Genomic DNA, 17,518 nt, shown 5'->3' with positions numbered 1-17,518 from the left:
GGGGAATTAAGTATTAAAGTCGTGTCAGCCAGACAGGCAAGGTTCCTTCTCAAAAATTAGTGTAACACACGTGTTTATTAGTGAATTATGGGAAATGTAGGAGGTTTTTTGGTGGGGAGTTTAGCCTCCAGATGGGATACCCTTTCTACCGATTCAGTTGTAACAATTAAATTAACTTCATGAAAATAAAAAACAAAAAAACTTGAACTTAAATACTATTACTTCTTGAGTGCTTATTATCAATGATAGCATAGAGTGCTAGTGAAATGATTCAGTCAGTCTGTTCAACGCAATCCCTTGAATTTTCACGTAGCACCATCAGTTTGTGAAAAATCAGCCTCAGCTGTGTTTTGTGTTTCTAATCTTACCATGCTAGCATTGTCATTGTGAGCCTATTAGCGCACAACCATTAGCATTTAGTTCAATGCACCACTGTGCCTAAAAACAGCCACACAGAGCAGCTAGCATATGTTGACTCTTGGTCTTGTTCGTATTGCAATACATAATCCTCCTCTCATCCTCATCTTGGAGTCTGCTCTGGTGCAGACTGCAGTCAAGACACGTACCTACACTGTGTACCTCAAGCTAGTAGCTAACCACACAAACATTGTAATAATACTGGCACTCGGCATTCCCCTTTTAATTACCAAAAGTACAAGTCATTTCTGTTAGTTCTGCATCAATCTTACTTTCTTTGATCAGGTTCATTCTGGTGCAGTCATCGGTGAGTGTTGAAATGGGACAGGAGTAGACGTCGCCTGTTTCATTGACATTTGGTAAAGATATGGCTCTCTCCTTGGGTGCTCCTGCAAGAAGCCTGGACACACACAGAGGGACAGAGAGAAAAGCACAAACAGATTAGAATGATATTATATATTGAGTATATTACAGCTCAATCTTGGTGTAGACAGTAGCAGTAACATAAAAGATCTGAAGTCTGAGTATCTGAAATGCATCAGATACAGCCCTAAATGTAGCATAGGCGAGAATGCCAGTATGCACCGACATGATATTATAATGTTATTAGCTGCCCCCCAAACGTTTCCTCCCTGAAACAGTAGCCTTAAACAGGAATAAATCTGTATAATGGCTTTAATGATCATGTACTGTTTTAGAGCAGCAAAAAGGATCCAATTTCAGGTTAATTCACATGAAGTTAGCAAACAGCAACAGTGCAGCGCTAGCGGTGTAAGCTAGCAAAATAAAGTCACCTATCAGTGTTTCCTCTTCACACATTTAAGGCTGTATTTTTTTAATTTAAAAAATAATATCATTGTAACCCTCTATAACACAAAATAAAGCAGTTTCCTGTTAAAAAATCAGGGGTTTTCCGACCCTTTTTAACACATATACTGGCAAACAAAACAGCGGCTAACGTTAGCTAGGCTTGTTTTTGGTTGAGAATCCTTCAGTGTAGTGAGCCAGGCCATACAACAATGGTAAAATCATGTCATATTCATACAGGGTTAGTAGTATAGAACTGTTAGATAACAATTATGATTATTATATATTTCTTATCCAACTGGTTATGAAGGGAAACTCAGTATTAGCCAATACAATTTATCTGATTTGGTATCAGAAGGGAAAAAATTTTACTCAAAAATCTCCAGAAAAGTATCTTATAGGTTAGGTTATTTGAGCTGGAGCTTCTTCTTTTATTCAGCATTAAGCAGTAGAATACTTTACCCTTACAAAGTATATTCATTATAAAGGGTAACACCTTAGAAATAGAGGACGTGTTAGGTTCCACACAGACACACGCAGCGGAAAGAGTGGAGCAATCAGAGCATGACCCGTGACAAGTCTGGGCACCACACACACCTACATAAAGACACACAAACAAGCTTCTCTGTGACGGACCTGATCTTTTTGTCCACTCACCCGGACACTCCCTACATCAGCACCTTTAAACACACAACACAACTTTGAAGTGGAGGGATTACTAACTCTGCTCGGCCCTGTGCTGGGACTCACTATTTACTGTCAGCACAAGATTTATTAGCTCTACTTTGTAGGCGGAAGGTGCCGACAGTCTTGTTTACGGTGTGTGTGACACATGACCTGTTGTATGTGGGAAACAAAACGTATAGTAGTGTGGGCAAAGTTCTGAATTTAAGCTTCTTTTTCAGTCAGACTTGGGTTCATGCTGGTCGCTGACATTTTGCTGGCAGTGGTGAGCAGTGGAAAGTGGAAAATGATGAGTCAAGCTGTTAGTCAAGCTTGTGGGCATATTAACTGGAGGGGCAGATGCCTCCCTTACAGGAACCGATAAGTAAGATTAAATACAGATAAAAGGTCTAGATTTAAAACACGTTTACAGCAAAGTCACTGAGCAGCCATATCAAGACATGTCTCATGAGTCAACCCTGCATTGTTCCAATTTGAGGATAATACTGCAAACATATTGCTCAGAGGTTATGTGAAGCTGTGTGCCAGGCTCTACCACTCCACCACAGCCTGCTGTATACACACCCTCACAGAGACAAAATGCCCCCATACATGTTCTTAATTTAATCATGAGAGAATCTCAAGAGCCGAAGCAAAAATATTTTTTCTTTGCATGCATCACCTGAAAATGAAAAGACTCAGAGACTTTGTCTTAGGCTGGAAATCAGTCATGTGAGTTTGTTTCCGGGGCCGATGTTAGACCGAATTAACCCATTACCGACTTGAAACTTGACCATCTGGGAAATGACAAAAATTCTAATTTTAGTTCAGGAGTATTGGCGTAAACTGAACTCTTATCTTGTGTCATTCCATGTTAAAAAGTGAAATATAGCAGCCTGAGCTTTACATTGAATTAGGGTTGCAACTAACAATTATTTTCATTATTGATGAATCTGTCAATTACTTTAACAATTAATCGATTAATCATTTGGATGATGAGAAAAAGTGATGCCTTCAATTAGCTTCGCTCTTCATCCAACAGTTCAATTACCAAGGATTTTTAATTTACAAAGTGACTAAAGAAGCAAATCCTTGCATTTAGGAAGCTTGGAACAAGAAATGTTAAACATTTTTGCAGAAAAGTATCAAATATTTGGTGATTAATCGCCTTACAATCAACTAACTGATTAATCGATGGAGCTATACATTGAATATTTTCAACGAATGCATTTAAAAAAGACATCTTTCAGCAAGCATTTGGAGCAGTAAGGTATGATTATCTCTTCTTTCAGCTACCAGATGGGCATTATCAGCAGTGAATCCATTATCTTGCCACAGTGATGACAACCAGCAAGAGCCAAGATGGCCTCTGAGGGCCGGCAGTTTCCAGAGGACTGGGAGGAACAGGCCTTGGTTCAGGTAATCATTCAGTAATGTAGACAGCATCTGAGATTCAACAGAAAATGTGAGCACATGAGAAAGTACGTGTGTGCTTTCTACATACACAACTTCCCTTCTTACATCGAGAGTTATTTAATCAGAAGTCACGGCCACCCAAAATGTTTTTCAGCTCTGAACGGTACAGAGAGTCTCAAAACATCGACTCACAAGGTCAGACATTCCCACACAGAATCAAAGCATTTTGAAAAAGGGGTCAACGGTGTTATAAAACACTCAGAGGCCACTTAGGGTGAACTTCGCTCACACAGAAAATCATAAAGAATTGGGGCACAGAATTTAGTGCTAATCACACATTGAGTAACCTCGGCTGGAAGGCTTTTGGCAGCAAACAAAAAGAGTCTAATTCAACCTCATAAACACTCTTACTGCTGTCTTACTGTATTATAAGATCTTTGTGTGTTTGTTGTGGAAGCTGAACACTGCTGATGCCAACACGCTAAACACATTCGGTGTTTTCAACCTGATAAAAGAGGCTGATGTTTTAATTCATAAAGGCAACACTTTCATTAAAAAAATAGTTTGACATTTTGGGAAACACGCAACTTTGTTGAAGAGATTTAGATGAGAAGATTGATACCACACATGTCTGTACCGCATATTTAAAGCAACAGCAACAGATGCCATTTAGCCTAGCTTAGCATAAAGACTGGAAACAGGGGGAAACAGCAACCTTTTGGCGTCTTTAAAGCTCAGACATTAACACATGTTATGTGTGTTTTTAACGAATTAGCTTAAAAACATTAGCGTAAAAACAAGATGTTTTCTACTTTGGTTAGCTTTGAAGCTAACGGTGCAAAAGACTCCAGGAAGTTACAGGGCCCGGCCAAGAAACAGTCCGATACATTTTCTCCTCTAATACCACAAAGTGTTGTTTTTACAATTTGTTTTTGGACCATTTAAACAGTTACATATGTTGTATAAGTTAGCTTGTTATTTTAAGAGATGCTGCTAGCTAGCTTTTGCTGCCTTAAACCAGAGCTAGGCCACCTGTTGCCCCATTATTGTAGTCTTTTCGGCAAGAAAAAGGAATAAGTGTATCTCCCAAACTGATGATCTTTTACTTTAAATAGGACTCGTAACTCACTCTGAACTCTCCTTGCTATGATAACAACTGAAAGATTTTGCTCTTCAAATATGCAAAGCAAACCGGCTAGACCAAACACCACTACCAGCCTGTCCTTCATATCACTGTTATCAGGTGGAAACCTCTCTGATGTCAACAAATGTCAACAAAATAAAATCAGTTTTTCAAATGAATAACCTCAAATGTATTCAAGTTTATTTGATGGGATTTAAAAGGATTTCTTAACTCTTCAAAACTCATATATAAATCACTGAAACCTGAGTCACTCAGAGTTGACTCAGGCCTGACAACACGCCTCATATCCCGTCCTGGTGCAACTGCAACAATGTGTGCTCTCGTCCTATCTTGCTCCCTGCTCATCACCTCCTCATAAACAGTCTGTCAAAGGCCCGGGGAGAGGGACGAGAAGGAGGGAGGGTGCAACCGGCAAGCTGCATTCCTACTCTGAGGACATGTTGAAATTCGCCCCCTCCTCCTGACAAGTGATCTGAACGGCTGGCTAAACTGAACATGTTCTGCGGCTAACACACCCAGACAAGGTGAGCACATCTGCAGTCAGGACTTCAACGGAGTAAGAGAAAAAGGGAGCTGGATGGACTACTGTACTTTTTTATGCGTTAAACAAACAGAGGTCAACTTATCTAGTCAATTTAATCACCAATGCCCACCAAGCTCCTGACGGCAGCTCAGGGGAGGAGGGAGAGGAGGCATTGAAAAAGCAAGGGAGTGATGAAGGGAGGAGAGAGGAGTTGCAAGGTAAAAGGGTGATCACTCCTGTCTTGGAGGACAGAAAAAACAGCTTGGTTTGTCTGTCTAGAAGACTCTCCCCTTAACACGTGTATTTCTCTGGTAGTTAATAAAAATTGCACCCCGCTCCCACCTGCTTCTGACTCAGACTAACAGCCCTGAAACCCTACTTAATTAAATATGACTAAACCCTTTAGGACGCATTTTCTTACAGGATCTTACAGGCTTTAGCAAGACTAAAAAGACAGGGCGAGTCTAAGAGTTTACAGAAGAGCAAAATGTCTCAATGTCAGTGGACAAACTTACAGACAATAACAGCCACAGTAACTTATCAGAGATATAAGGGAGTAAGAGGAGTAGCATGTGTGGAGGAGAAGTAAGGCCAATAGAGAAAATGTTCAGTTATCAGGATGCAAAATGTCTCTTTTAACGTGCATTAATCTTCATCCGGGCCCTGTCTGCCACACGACCCTTCACCCTGCTGGCCCTGGCTTTAAATGTCAGCAGGTATAAATATTTAAAAAACGGGTGATTGATAGAAAGTAGGACACAAAGAGGCTGAGATGAAAGATGGAAATGAGAGACAAAAAGAAAAAAGGGAACTCTCTGTTTCTTGTTTTATGTGGGCAGTGATGTGTTTTTTTCAGTGCATGTTTATGTCTTGTCGCTGCTGGAGTGTGTTTGAGACTGTCGGCCTCTCACAAGTGATGGATCACCTCTCCAGATAAGGCCATAGGACAACCTGTTTGTCACAGGGTGCGGCTGGGTGAGACCTCAGGGCAAAGAAAAAGAAAAACACTTCATCTTCACGTTAGAGAACCTCAGGGCCTGTTTTTCAATATCAGACATGCATCTCTTTAAAGAACCATGACAGAATGCCTAAAAACATGACCCAGGAAGTCATGACTTGACTAAATACTTTACATTGTTCTATCTTCATACCATTTAACTTCTACGACACCGAATGGCTCAGTATACAAGTTCTATGGATGTTGTTTAGATTGAAGATTTCTATAACATCAAGCAACACTTGATATAAACCAGTTATAATGTTCTGTGCGACATCATGAGCAGCTACACGTCTACTGCTTCTTTTCTGATAAAACCTGTGATGTGTCAGTCTGCTGTTAAGACCCAATGAAAGCAGGTAGATACCAATGACTGTATATATAGATGGACAACGCATCTCCATCTATTCTCATTGGAATTGATGCCATGATAGGCGTCAATGTCCATAGTGATTGTTTTAGTTACGTCTCCACTCGCCGTTCCTCCTCTACTCTGCTAATCCGGAACAGATCGGCTGCAGGAGTCATATTTGCCAACAGAGCTGTCAATCATCCTTTTGACAACATCAAATAACTAATTAAAAATAAACTTGTCATAGAGATATACACTTGGACATAAACCAGCATGATATGAACTAACTATAATGACAGAAACCATGTTTGAGAAAAATGTATTTGACGTGTATTTTGATTTTATACTTTGACTCATGTCCCCTCTGTTAACATGGAGGAGGCGGGCTTTATGACCTATACTGCAGACAGTCAGCAGGGGGCGATAGAGAGGTTTTGGCTTCACTTTTAAGGAGCTGTCCTGTCGTCCAGAGTTTTATACCGTCTATGGTAGATACACACAGATGTAGCAGCTGGTAAAAAGGTGCTGTTAGATGAGCATACAGAGGAAGTATTATGGGAGGGAATTGAACAGTGCTGAGGACATTCAGCAATGCGCAGTACGGATGCACCGATCCAATACAGATATCAGATATTGGTCTTAAACTAACCTATTGGGCAACAGTGATAATGGCTTTGATTATACTTCTGCGAACTGTGTCAGTGACCAGCAGCCAACGGGCTGTTAGAAGATATTTAACATATAAGCCAACAAGAAGGAACCATTGGTAAAGTCAAGCTGGGTGTTGCCTTACAAATCAAAGAATGACCCCAGTCTCTTCCACACAGTGACGCGTGCAGCTTTTTATTTAAACACTCATCTCAAATCTGTACTCTGTATGGGCTGATACCCAAAGTAAAGGTAAAATGTTGGCATGAAACAGATATTAGGCTTTATTACACTCCTTGTTCTGGACTTTGGCCTTAAGCAAGTCACCAAATTGCCGCACAAGTACAGGTCAGGGAGGGACTGATTCACAAACCGACCCTGCAGACTGGTATAAAACTGTGGCACTACACACACACACACACGTACACAAACACACACACACACACGCACTGATTCCAGGGAAGCATCACCACTTAGACCCACTAAGATAGTAAATGGAGATAAAATTGAGAAGGAGCGACTCAATTTACAGATTAAATTAAGCATCAGGACGAGAGCGGAGAGAGGCTGAAGTCTTTTTGTGCTCCTGTAATGATGTCATGACTTCAGCTGAAGACCAGAGGATGGTGCATATGCTGTGTTACTGAGTATAAGGAGAGTATGAAGTCACGTGATGAGTGTGTACTCACTGCAGTTTCACTTGTATTACAAAAGCACTCTGATAAATCCAGGTATTTGAACTTTCAGGAAATAACTCACAGAGTAAAGGGTGAGTGCACACATGACTATCTGACTGTTCACTGTGAGCATGCCTTGTTAATAACCCACCAAACGTACAGAACATAACCAACAGATGAGTCCTCTCTGGACAAACAGTGAAAGATCAACCTGCTGCAGGTAGGATGTGTTAGTCACACACACCCGCCATCGCAGCAACAGGCCAACATGGTACGGAAGCTGAGAGTGGCCATACTTTGATGCTGCTATCTTGAGTGAACAACGATTCACGGCCTATGTGTGATGTTTATTTTGCTGCAGGTGTGTCATTAGAGCAAACTGTCTTGGAGCCAAAGTTGCGACAGTTGTAAAGAGGCCCTCTGAGCGTGCTGGCATGGCCCTCGTGGTGCAGTAATAAGTAGTAAAGAACTTTTCTTTCCTTGGGTAACAGCGTTTTCTTAATATAACTTAAAAAAACTGCAAAATAACCTTTTCTTAACTTCCATAAAATGATGCAAATCACATATTAATGTGGATATTTTTTCAATATGATTTGATGGATATATGATACACTACCAGTCAAAAGTTTGGACACACTTTCCCATTCACTTGTATGAGAAAATGTGTCCAAACTTTTGACTGGTATTGCATATTCAAGCAATATCACATGAGCGGGAGCAATGTTGTGATGTTATTAGGCCTAGCCGTGATGATATTCAGTATGACATCACAACCTCGAGTGTGATATTGCTTTTATACAACAGTTAAACAAGCGGCAAATATCAGTAAAAAGTAACAATAAACAACAGGTTATTTTTTTGCTCCACCAATTTAACTGAAACTGGACTTTTGTTGCTAAGCAACCCAAATATTCTCCAGCACTCATGAAATGCCTCTTGTCCAATCAGATTACTTGCTCAGAACTAACTGCGAATGTATGTTGAAATAATGCAAATTACATGAGGCTAAAGTCTCTCATGAAACAAGAACTTTTCTAACTTGATTTAAAATGATTTCTGAATGAATTAAGTGATGAATGTGGATCTATATGTGGAGGATTACATGATATGTATGAGTAAAATAACAAGTGGATTAACGATGATGATGGGGCTATAATCCAGCCTAAACAACAACATTTAACCACAAAAACTCAACCCTAACAGCCGTCAGCACACAAACTGACCTACAGTGTAGATCTACAGTGCTAAAGAGGGAATAGGACACAGTTTATGTCTTATATAGAGACAGATCCTTCACTATAACTGCCAAAGGTGTCAATTATTAACAAAGCAAACATGCATGAGTGAAAGGAAGGTAGTGGCGAAATGTGAACACCTCGCAAACCATGAGCACACCGCTGTGGCCAATCAGGCTTAAACTGGAATTTCACAATAAAAGCAGTTCACCTGGTAGGACACATTCAGAATATTGCTAAATTTTTTGCTTCTGAAAGCCTTAAATATTTGTTTTAAAGTCAGTGACTGTCACTTAATTCAGGGCTGAGGCAAAAGGCGGGCAACCTAGCTTTCTCTGCCTTGCCCTCTAGCATCTCTGTCAGGTTTTAAATAAAGCAGCAAAAGACGAAGAGCATGCAGACAGAGGGGAAATGAAATTCTGACATCATTGTGATACATTTTAATTTGGTCACGAGGGGGAAATGTTTAAGGGAAATGAAATGCAATAACTACATTACTGTTGGTCGAAAGAGGAAATGGCATGAACATTTGAATAAAACTAAAATAAACCATCAGTGTGCTCCTGTGCTCTTCCAGCGATCTAACAGGGTCTCTCAGCTGGACAAACATCTTGTTTAAAGACCACCATCTGCCATCGGTGAAACAGTAACAGGAGAGCAAACTCATTTGGACCCAGTGTGACAAATTAAACATGGCAGGTCATCTTCCTGATAATAAACTAACTCGCTTTTCAACAGCGACCAGGAAAACCTCGTCTGACAAGGACAAAGCTGTTTTGGCTGCAGGTCGGTCTGTGCCCACACAGGACTAACACACACACACACACACACATACACACACACACACACACACACACACGCACACAAGCTATATAACAAAGTGTCAGACAGACTGGACTGAGCCTGGACACATGTGACCCGTGCACACACTCTCATCATGCAGCTGAAGCAGATCCACCAGAGACTCACAGTATCAGTAACAGCATGTCCATTAACACTTTGACCCCAGCTGCATGTAAAGGAGGGAGGATATGTGTGTGTGTGTGTGTGTGTGTTACAGGTGGACTACATCACAGCTCTAATGGAGCAGACACTGTTAGCGTGCCTGTGTGTTGCCAAGTTTGCACTCAGATATTACTCAGCTTATAAAAAAGCAGCGCAGGTGTGTGCGTGAAACATCTGTTGTTACCTGTCGAGGCCTGAAAACATCCCGGAGACACCACTGCAGCAGATATTTGTCTAAAACTCTCATATATACAGAGATTTTGTGCACTTTTTCACACTGACTTCCACACATACCACGTGTAAACCAATACTTCAGAGCTTCAAAGATGAAAAATGAAAAAAAGAGGGAGCTCCATTGAAGCATATAGTTTTTCTAGCTCCAGGTAGCCCTCATTAGCCCGGAGGCCGCCTACGCCGGCTCCTTTTCCACGCTGTTTAAGGGCATTTGTACAAGCGGGGCAGAGAGGAGGGATCTCTTACACTTTTGTTAACATAGACACAGTGCGCTCTGCAGGTATTTCCAATGAAAGCCCCACCGTAGAGAATCTCCTCTGTGCAGATTAGCAGGAGGCGCGAGGCCCCGCTGGGATCCATTTCAGCATGTTATTAGAAGCCGTCATTCACTCTGCTGCGACACAGAATGCAACGCTACCATTAGCAACCGATTGGACACAGGGTATAAAAGATTAGGGCCGGTCACTGTGGGCAAACTTGCACCTCACTTCAGCCGGGTCTTGTACGGTGGCAGAAGCTTGGCCTGGACTGAAATTAGTTTTAAAACAGTAACTTTAACAATGCCAAACACTGGTTAGTAAATCATTAACTAAGGCTCCATCAGCCTTTTACTGGACCATTTTAGGATGCCAAGTTATTAAAAGTTACTTGGCAGCTGCTAACTCGCGGCTTCCTCTCTATCATGTCTGTTGTTAAGGGAGGTTATAAGAGTAATAAGCAAGGCTGCAGTTTAAAGAGTTAATGGCTAACCAATCAAAGTGATTTTTTACATCCTTGCAACCCTAAAGTTCTTTCTTATTGATGGCTTATATCTGATCTAAAAAGCAAAATATATGCTTCCGAATTAAGTCATTACTCACAACTCAATAGCTACATATAAAGTGCTTCTTATAACACAAACTTATCAAAGAGCAAAATCATGAAATAATGAAAATTGACGTGTAACAAAGTGGAAAATTAAGTTGTATTGCTGAGAATATATATTTTTTTACATTGTATCCTATTAAATTTAATGTCATACTTACTTTTAACTAGATCCTACGGAAGCCCTTAATGGACATACATCCATAATTTTTATTTCTCCATTTTCCCGTTTCATTTGGCCCAGTATCTCGAGATAACAAAGCTTGTTTTCTTATGATAACGGGATAATTTTGTTGTGATCGAGATATGGTCACTGTGATATTACAGACCAAGACATGCCATGCTGCCAAGCTAAGCCTGTTTCTATGTCCGTTTTGTGCTTTTACAACTCTGGAGATACGAGTTATGATCATCTGACGTAACGGCGGTGCCACGTCCTTATCCTGAGATAATGCGATATAGATAAGTCAAGATCTCGACAAAATGACCAGAAATTACTCGGGAAAACGGAGTGAATAAAATGTATGGATGCATGTCCGCTTAATGGAGGAGATGATGTTTTTGGCCATTTTTCTGTATTAGAAAGGACGGCGGAAAGATTCGGAAATGTGGCAAGGACGACATGCAGCAGAAGGCCGAGGGTCAGAGTCAAACCTGGGGCCGCTGCAACAAGGACTGAGCCTCTGTACACGGGGAGCGGGGACGGTACACGTTATGAAACAGTCTAATTTTATATAGATTAGTCAGTATGACCTACAAAAGCAAACCAGACCATCAGCTTAAAGATTGACTATTTCTATGCAGTTCTTGTTAACACTGTCACGGTGTAGTATCTGATGAAGCGATTAACAGCATGCAGGTGGAAAGTGCTTTAATTAACATTTTTTTCCGGTCAAGTTTCATAGTAGTTAGCCAGTTCAAAGGAAGCAGGAAGAGATTTTAGGTTAGAGAATACAACATGCACGCTTAGAACACGACTATTTAATTCAATCAATCAACCATTTGGCACAAAATATTGATTTCAAAATGATCAGTATATTTATTCCATGACACTCAAACTTAAATTCACGCACATCAGATTTATTGGATTTCTTTCTGCGGATTGAACAGTTTGTCCCTCAGATTCATAGCAACGGTCAGCTCTTCATAGCAACAGTATGCTATAGAGAAATAACAGACCTCGGAATGGCGTAATTAACCAATCAGAGTCAAATATTTAACACAGCCTTGTAATACGCTCACGCAACAGGACAAGATCAGCAAAGAAATAAAGCGTGCCTTCAAAATGAACCAAAACAAAAGTTTCTCATAGCTTCTTTGACACAGTGAAAACAGTATTATGTAAAAACACCAACTAGCTACAGTCGTCTTCATAATACATTAAACAGACAGTGCATCTGTATGTTAAAGCACAAGGATTCTGTCGCATGTTTTGACGGCATACATGTAGATCAAATGTTTGCAACGCTTCCTTTTTCACTTGGATACATGAGAAACAACTTCCTCTCATGTAGTGCATGTATGAGGGTCTAACAGACAACACAGCATTGTTATCTGAAAGCGTTGCACTCAGGCGTGACACTGGTGCTCTGATACTTCAGAGGCAAAGACCACAAGCATTTCTGTGAGGGGGGATGTTGGAACGCAGCCAAGGCAGACAGATCCACCTGCATCATTTACATTAGCCTGAGCTACAGCGGGACACATACATCACGTTCAGTTTAAGTTATGTGATACCAACAATGTAACTTTTGACTTAAACACGTGTGTTGTACTCCCTGAAACCACTCGTCCGCAGTACATCTGTACACTTTCAACCTCATACATAACACAGCACTGTGCATAAAAATGACCAATTAAAAAAGGGCTTCGAGAAGGTGCAAAAAAGTGTAAAAAGACGAGCGTATGGGTATTTTCCTTCCATTTCTAGCTGTGAAAACTTGTTCCCATTGGATGCCATATTAACTAAGAGGAATTCAAAGTGATCTTTGGCACAGTGGTTCTCAAAGGAGCGATGTTTTTACAGAGTATTCCAAACCAATGATTTTCCAATGCACTATTTGTTGTTTTTAAATATTAAACTTGAATTTTAAGACCAGAGGAGGCGTATTTAAAGATTGTGAACGTCTGTAGTGTTGCATTAACTTCACAAAAGAAATATTTGACTTATGAATAAGATGTTGAATTAAACAGAAAGTGTGAGGAAATGGAGCCATCATCCTGTGCATGTTCAAACTTATCGTGGGACAGTTTGCCTCTGTAAGCAGGTCGATCTGTTTAATCTGCACCTCACAGCAGAGAAGGGAAGGCCCCGCCAAATTAAAAGGCTGCCTTTCATGTCCTCGGGCCGCTGCAGTCAGACAGAAGTGATGTGGAAAAATTTAACTCAGATTAAATATTAATCAAAGACTTCTTCTCAGGTCATGAGTTTCCCCATCTGTAAAATAAAGGAAGCTTTCGTGCGCTAAATGATGAACAGTGAGTTTAAATTTTAGAGGGTTTGTGTGTGTTCCCCAATAATAGTCCCCAATAACATCATTCACGCCCCTCCTGTCTTGTCTCAACCTGAAACCTGGCAGGTTGTGACTGTGCAGAGAAGGGCACTACATTCCTCACATACCACAGAGTCAGGGGACTGGAAGAGCCAATAGGTGGCCAGCTGACTGCCCGGTCCCTCCTCCTCTGCTACAACGGAGAACAAAAAAAAACCCTCTCAGGGAAAATCTCTGGGAGACTTTAAAGGGGTGATTCAAAGAGAAGAGGGGGGAGCGGTGAGGTGAATACCCCGAACAAATTGGCCTCAGGTAGCTTTGAGATCATTCAGGTGAGGCCCTTCCCTGAAAAACCAATGCTAATTGGTCGTGTACCCCCCTCAATCCAAATAGCATTCTTTAGTTGAGCCTGGATGCTTTAAATCTTAGTCTCGCCTTATATTCAGACTAATAGCCGACAACTTAAGTAGTCAAGGAGAAACTTTATTGCACTCTCTTAATTGCAGAACAGGGAGTGGAACTTTTATCCTGGGCTTTGTTTGACTCATGTTTGCACAAAGAACGGCCACTTTAAACATCATGCATGTCACGACTGGTTTATATGCATGCTGTCTTGCATTTTTCAAATGTTCAAGCTCCAGTTTTGCTCCAATAACGAGGAGCAAGGCAACAAACTGCTCTGTGGTGTGGTGAGACAGATCAGGGGCCGCAAAAGCAGCCAGACGAACACAGAGGAAACAGGCGGGGATGTAAAAATCAGCCCTACTCAAACATGGGAAACTCCATCACCAGCACTTTGTGCTGTGTCTCTAGAGAATCACAGAGTATGTACACAGCCGTATGTACACAACCAGGACTTACTGGACTGTTTTCACTTAATAGTGGTGGCTACAGAGATTACATATAGATAGGCTGTAAGAGAGGACTCTGTTGAAAGCGGAGGAGCAGCAAAACTAATTTCTTAGGACAGCAAACATCTTTCTTAAGAGCTGAAAACATGTAGCGAGAATTTTGTTGGAGCCATTCAGAGCGAAAGTGACATTTTGTAACAGGTGTCAGTCTCCTTTTGATTCAGTGGACACATTTAGGGGAAGAGCGTCTCACTTATTTAAATTCAGAAATAAATCACTCTGATACACTCTGAAACACGCACCACGAGTAAACAAACACAACATCATTAGCATAAGGCTATTTCTTGCTTTGCCAGATGTTAAGCTAGCAGAGAGGACATCACAACACAACACTGAAAAGAAAGTGTCGTGTGTGGTCTTAATGTTTTCAAAAAATTACAGGAATAGCCTGACATTTACACATATTTCCTTTCCTGTCAAAAGTTGGATGAGAATTAATCATACTATCATGTCTGAATGCTAACTACGAAGTTGCTACTAGCTGTTTAGGTTAACTTGGCGTAAAACCTTGAAAAAGCTAGCCTAATTCAAACTAAAGGTCTCACTTCTATAAATTCAGAAATGAATCACTGGCACAAGGCATGAAACACACCACGAGGAAACAAACACAAGAGTTATTCAAATGTTAACATCATTAGCATAAGGCTATTTCTTGCCTTGCCAGATGTTAAGCTAGCAGAGAGGACAAGACAACACAACGCTGAACAGAAAGAGTCCTGTGTGGTCTTCAACATCTCCAAAAACTTACAGGAATAGCCTGACATATTGGGTATACACTTATTTTCTTTCCTGGCAAAAATTTGATGAGAATGAATTCTACTATCATGCAAACTATGAAGATGCTACTAGCTGTTTAAGTTAGCTTAGCGCAAACAAAAGCTAGCCTAGCTCTGACTAAAGGTATACTGTGTTTTAATTGGTGAGACTTAGCAATGTTATTTTTGTTGTAGAGGGACAGCCAACTGTTTCCCTAGTTTCCAGTGATTGTGTTAAGCTAACGTAAGATAAGCTAAGTGGCTGCTTCATATTTAGCGCACACCCTCACCTCACCGTAACCCTGCTGAGTGTATTGACCTTAGCATGTTTTACAGGGGCATCTTTTGGATATCATGGCCAGCTCATATCAGTGTTGAAGATATAACATTAACCTTAGCACAAATATGCTAAAGCCTCCTAGCTAGCCGCAGACTGATGACACTTTTTACACCGCCTTGTCCCTACAGGCCACCTCATTACCACGGCCATGTGGACCCCTTCTTAGGTTTCAGTTTGTAGATGATGATCCATCCCTCTGGAGACGGGGCCAAGATGGCACATTGATCAAGTGTCAGCTGGACACTAAAATCCACTCAATAAACTACAGAAATCGGTGCTGCTCATGAATCCACCACTTTGCATGGAGATCAGGCTGATAAACTTCACATTCAAACACTTGACTGGTGACAGCACAGAGGAAGTGGGCTAAGATTTACAATGTTCTTCCTGCATTACCCTTCAAAGCAGAAGACAGTGATAACAGCAAGTTATGAAGTTGCGTGTGATCAAGGATGCGGAAGGATGAGGGGGGCCGCTATAATTGGCTGAGGGAAATCCTACACTAAGCAATGATACAGTTTGAGGATCTTTCATTAAAGAAGCTATAGGAAAGATGTGTCACTTAAAATATACCTTAAAAAAAAAGCGTTTCGGCCTACTTTTATGTAAAAAAAACACTCCACATGGGCATTCATGTCTTGGTAATAACAAACCTCTAAGTGTAACAGGCCAGTGCTTGTGTCTTAGCTGAAAGGCATAGCCTGAGGATAAGTATGTTGAGCAGCTATGTCACAGCTTTCTCTGTATTTTAATACACAAAAGAATTATAGTGTCTTGATACGTCCAAAACTCATAAATATGGAAGCGTACCAATGATCACTTTTTAAGAGATGTTTTTTAATTTTTCATGTCCTGTGATGACCTTAAAGACAGACTTCTGCCTGTAGGCTATATTAAACTTCATACAGTGTTCACCTGGCACACCTATACAGTAAGCTTTAATTTCCTGTCAGAGATTAATATATCAGGAAATATGGCATTTCCTATTTAGTCAATATTGCATTTTCAAACGCACAAAAGAGTCAAAGTTGGAGAGGGATACATCAGTTAGTGAAGGATTGAAGGTTGTGAAAAATTGTGAAGATTTTAGAAATTAAATGAATAATGTACGTGGAAAAAAGAAATATTCATGTCAAACTACAACAATGAGTTTAACATATACTTTCAGTACCCCAGATTACTGATTCATGTGACTCATTTCCACACGTTTATCAAACTGCCAGATTTAATCCGTACAGATTCAAACCACTCCGGTGTCTGTTAACAGGTGGTTGCCTTGAGAGGAACTGCTTTAAGAAAAGGGAAATGCGTGATACGAATGAAAGCGTTTAACAAGTAAGCGCAGTTCGTAAAACAGGTGTCTAACGCAATATATCGTAGCCTGAGTTTTGCGCAGTAAGTTGGCGCAATAAGCGTCTCTGAAGCGGATCAAATGGTTGTTTTTCGTAACGCGTCCTGGTTTAATGCAGGTGCGGAGCCTGTTTGAATCCGGACATTATTTGATACCTAAATAAAAAAAGAAGTGGAGCATTTTCACATAGATAAACAGCTGATAACTTACAGGAACTGTGCGGAGCCCTTCGTCTGTTCATGCAGTGCTACAGAGAATCCAAATAAGCTCCCTTTGGTTTTCCCCACTTTGATCACAGGAAACCGTTCATCGATATTAAATCCAGTGCAGGTTTGAGTCCCGTGGTACAAAGCCAAAACAGCGCAGAGGAAAAGTCTCGGAGACATGTTTTTGCGCTTCCAGCAGATCCACGATCAGCGTGGGTCCGGCACGGCAAGTCTCCCACAATGAGCTCCAACAGGTAGGCTCGCGCTTCACAGAGACCTCCCCATTGAGAGCCGTCAGTGCTACTGCCAAGGTGTCGGTGTCTGCCTCCCTCTGCCTCCCCCTGCCGCCCTCCCTTGCTCTCCCTTCCTTCCTCTCTGCCCTCCACACCCATTTGAAACAAGTGCACTCGCTGCATTCACACACTGCACGGTGTGGTTAAACCCACGTCTCTCGCTTTGTACCCCCTCCTTGTCTCTCTTT

At 41.1% G+C, this 17,518-nt stretch overlaps 1 protein-coding gene across 3 annotated transcripts in view; it reads right to left on the bottom strand.

Annotated features, from left to right (window-relative positions):
* The window catches only part of itga3b (integrin, alpha 3b), a 31,731-nt gene extending 14,413 nt beyond the window's left edge, over positions 1-17,318 (bottom strand). For all 3 annotated transcript variants that reach the window (XM_069664316.1, XM_069664314.1, XM_069664315.1), the window contains exons 1-2: positions 17,042-17,318; positions 690-817 (exon numbers count right to left, since the gene is read on the bottom strand). In XM_069664316.1, coding sequence (XP_069520417.1) covers positions 690-817; positions 17,042-17,217 — 304 coding nt within the window. In that variant the 5' untranslated portion in view covers positions 17,218-17,318. The remainder of the gene's footprint in view (positions 1-689; positions 818-17,041) is intronic.
* Between the last annotated feature and the right edge of the window lie 200 nt (positions 17,319-17,518).

The sequence above is a fragment of the Semicossyphus pulcher genome, unplaced genomic scaffold, assembly GCF_022749685.1.
Source record: "Semicossyphus pulcher isolate SPU_LCO1_2020_fin unplaced genomic scaffold, fSemPul1.0.p SCAF_16, whole genome shotgun sequence".
In the NCBI taxonomy this organism is placed as follows: domain Eukaryota; kingdom Metazoa; phylum Chordata; class Actinopteri; order Labriformes; family Labridae; genus Semicossyphus; species Semicossyphus pulcher.
The sequence above is the reverse complement of the archived record's forward strand: the minus strand, read 5'-3'. Positions and strand labels throughout refer to the sequence as shown.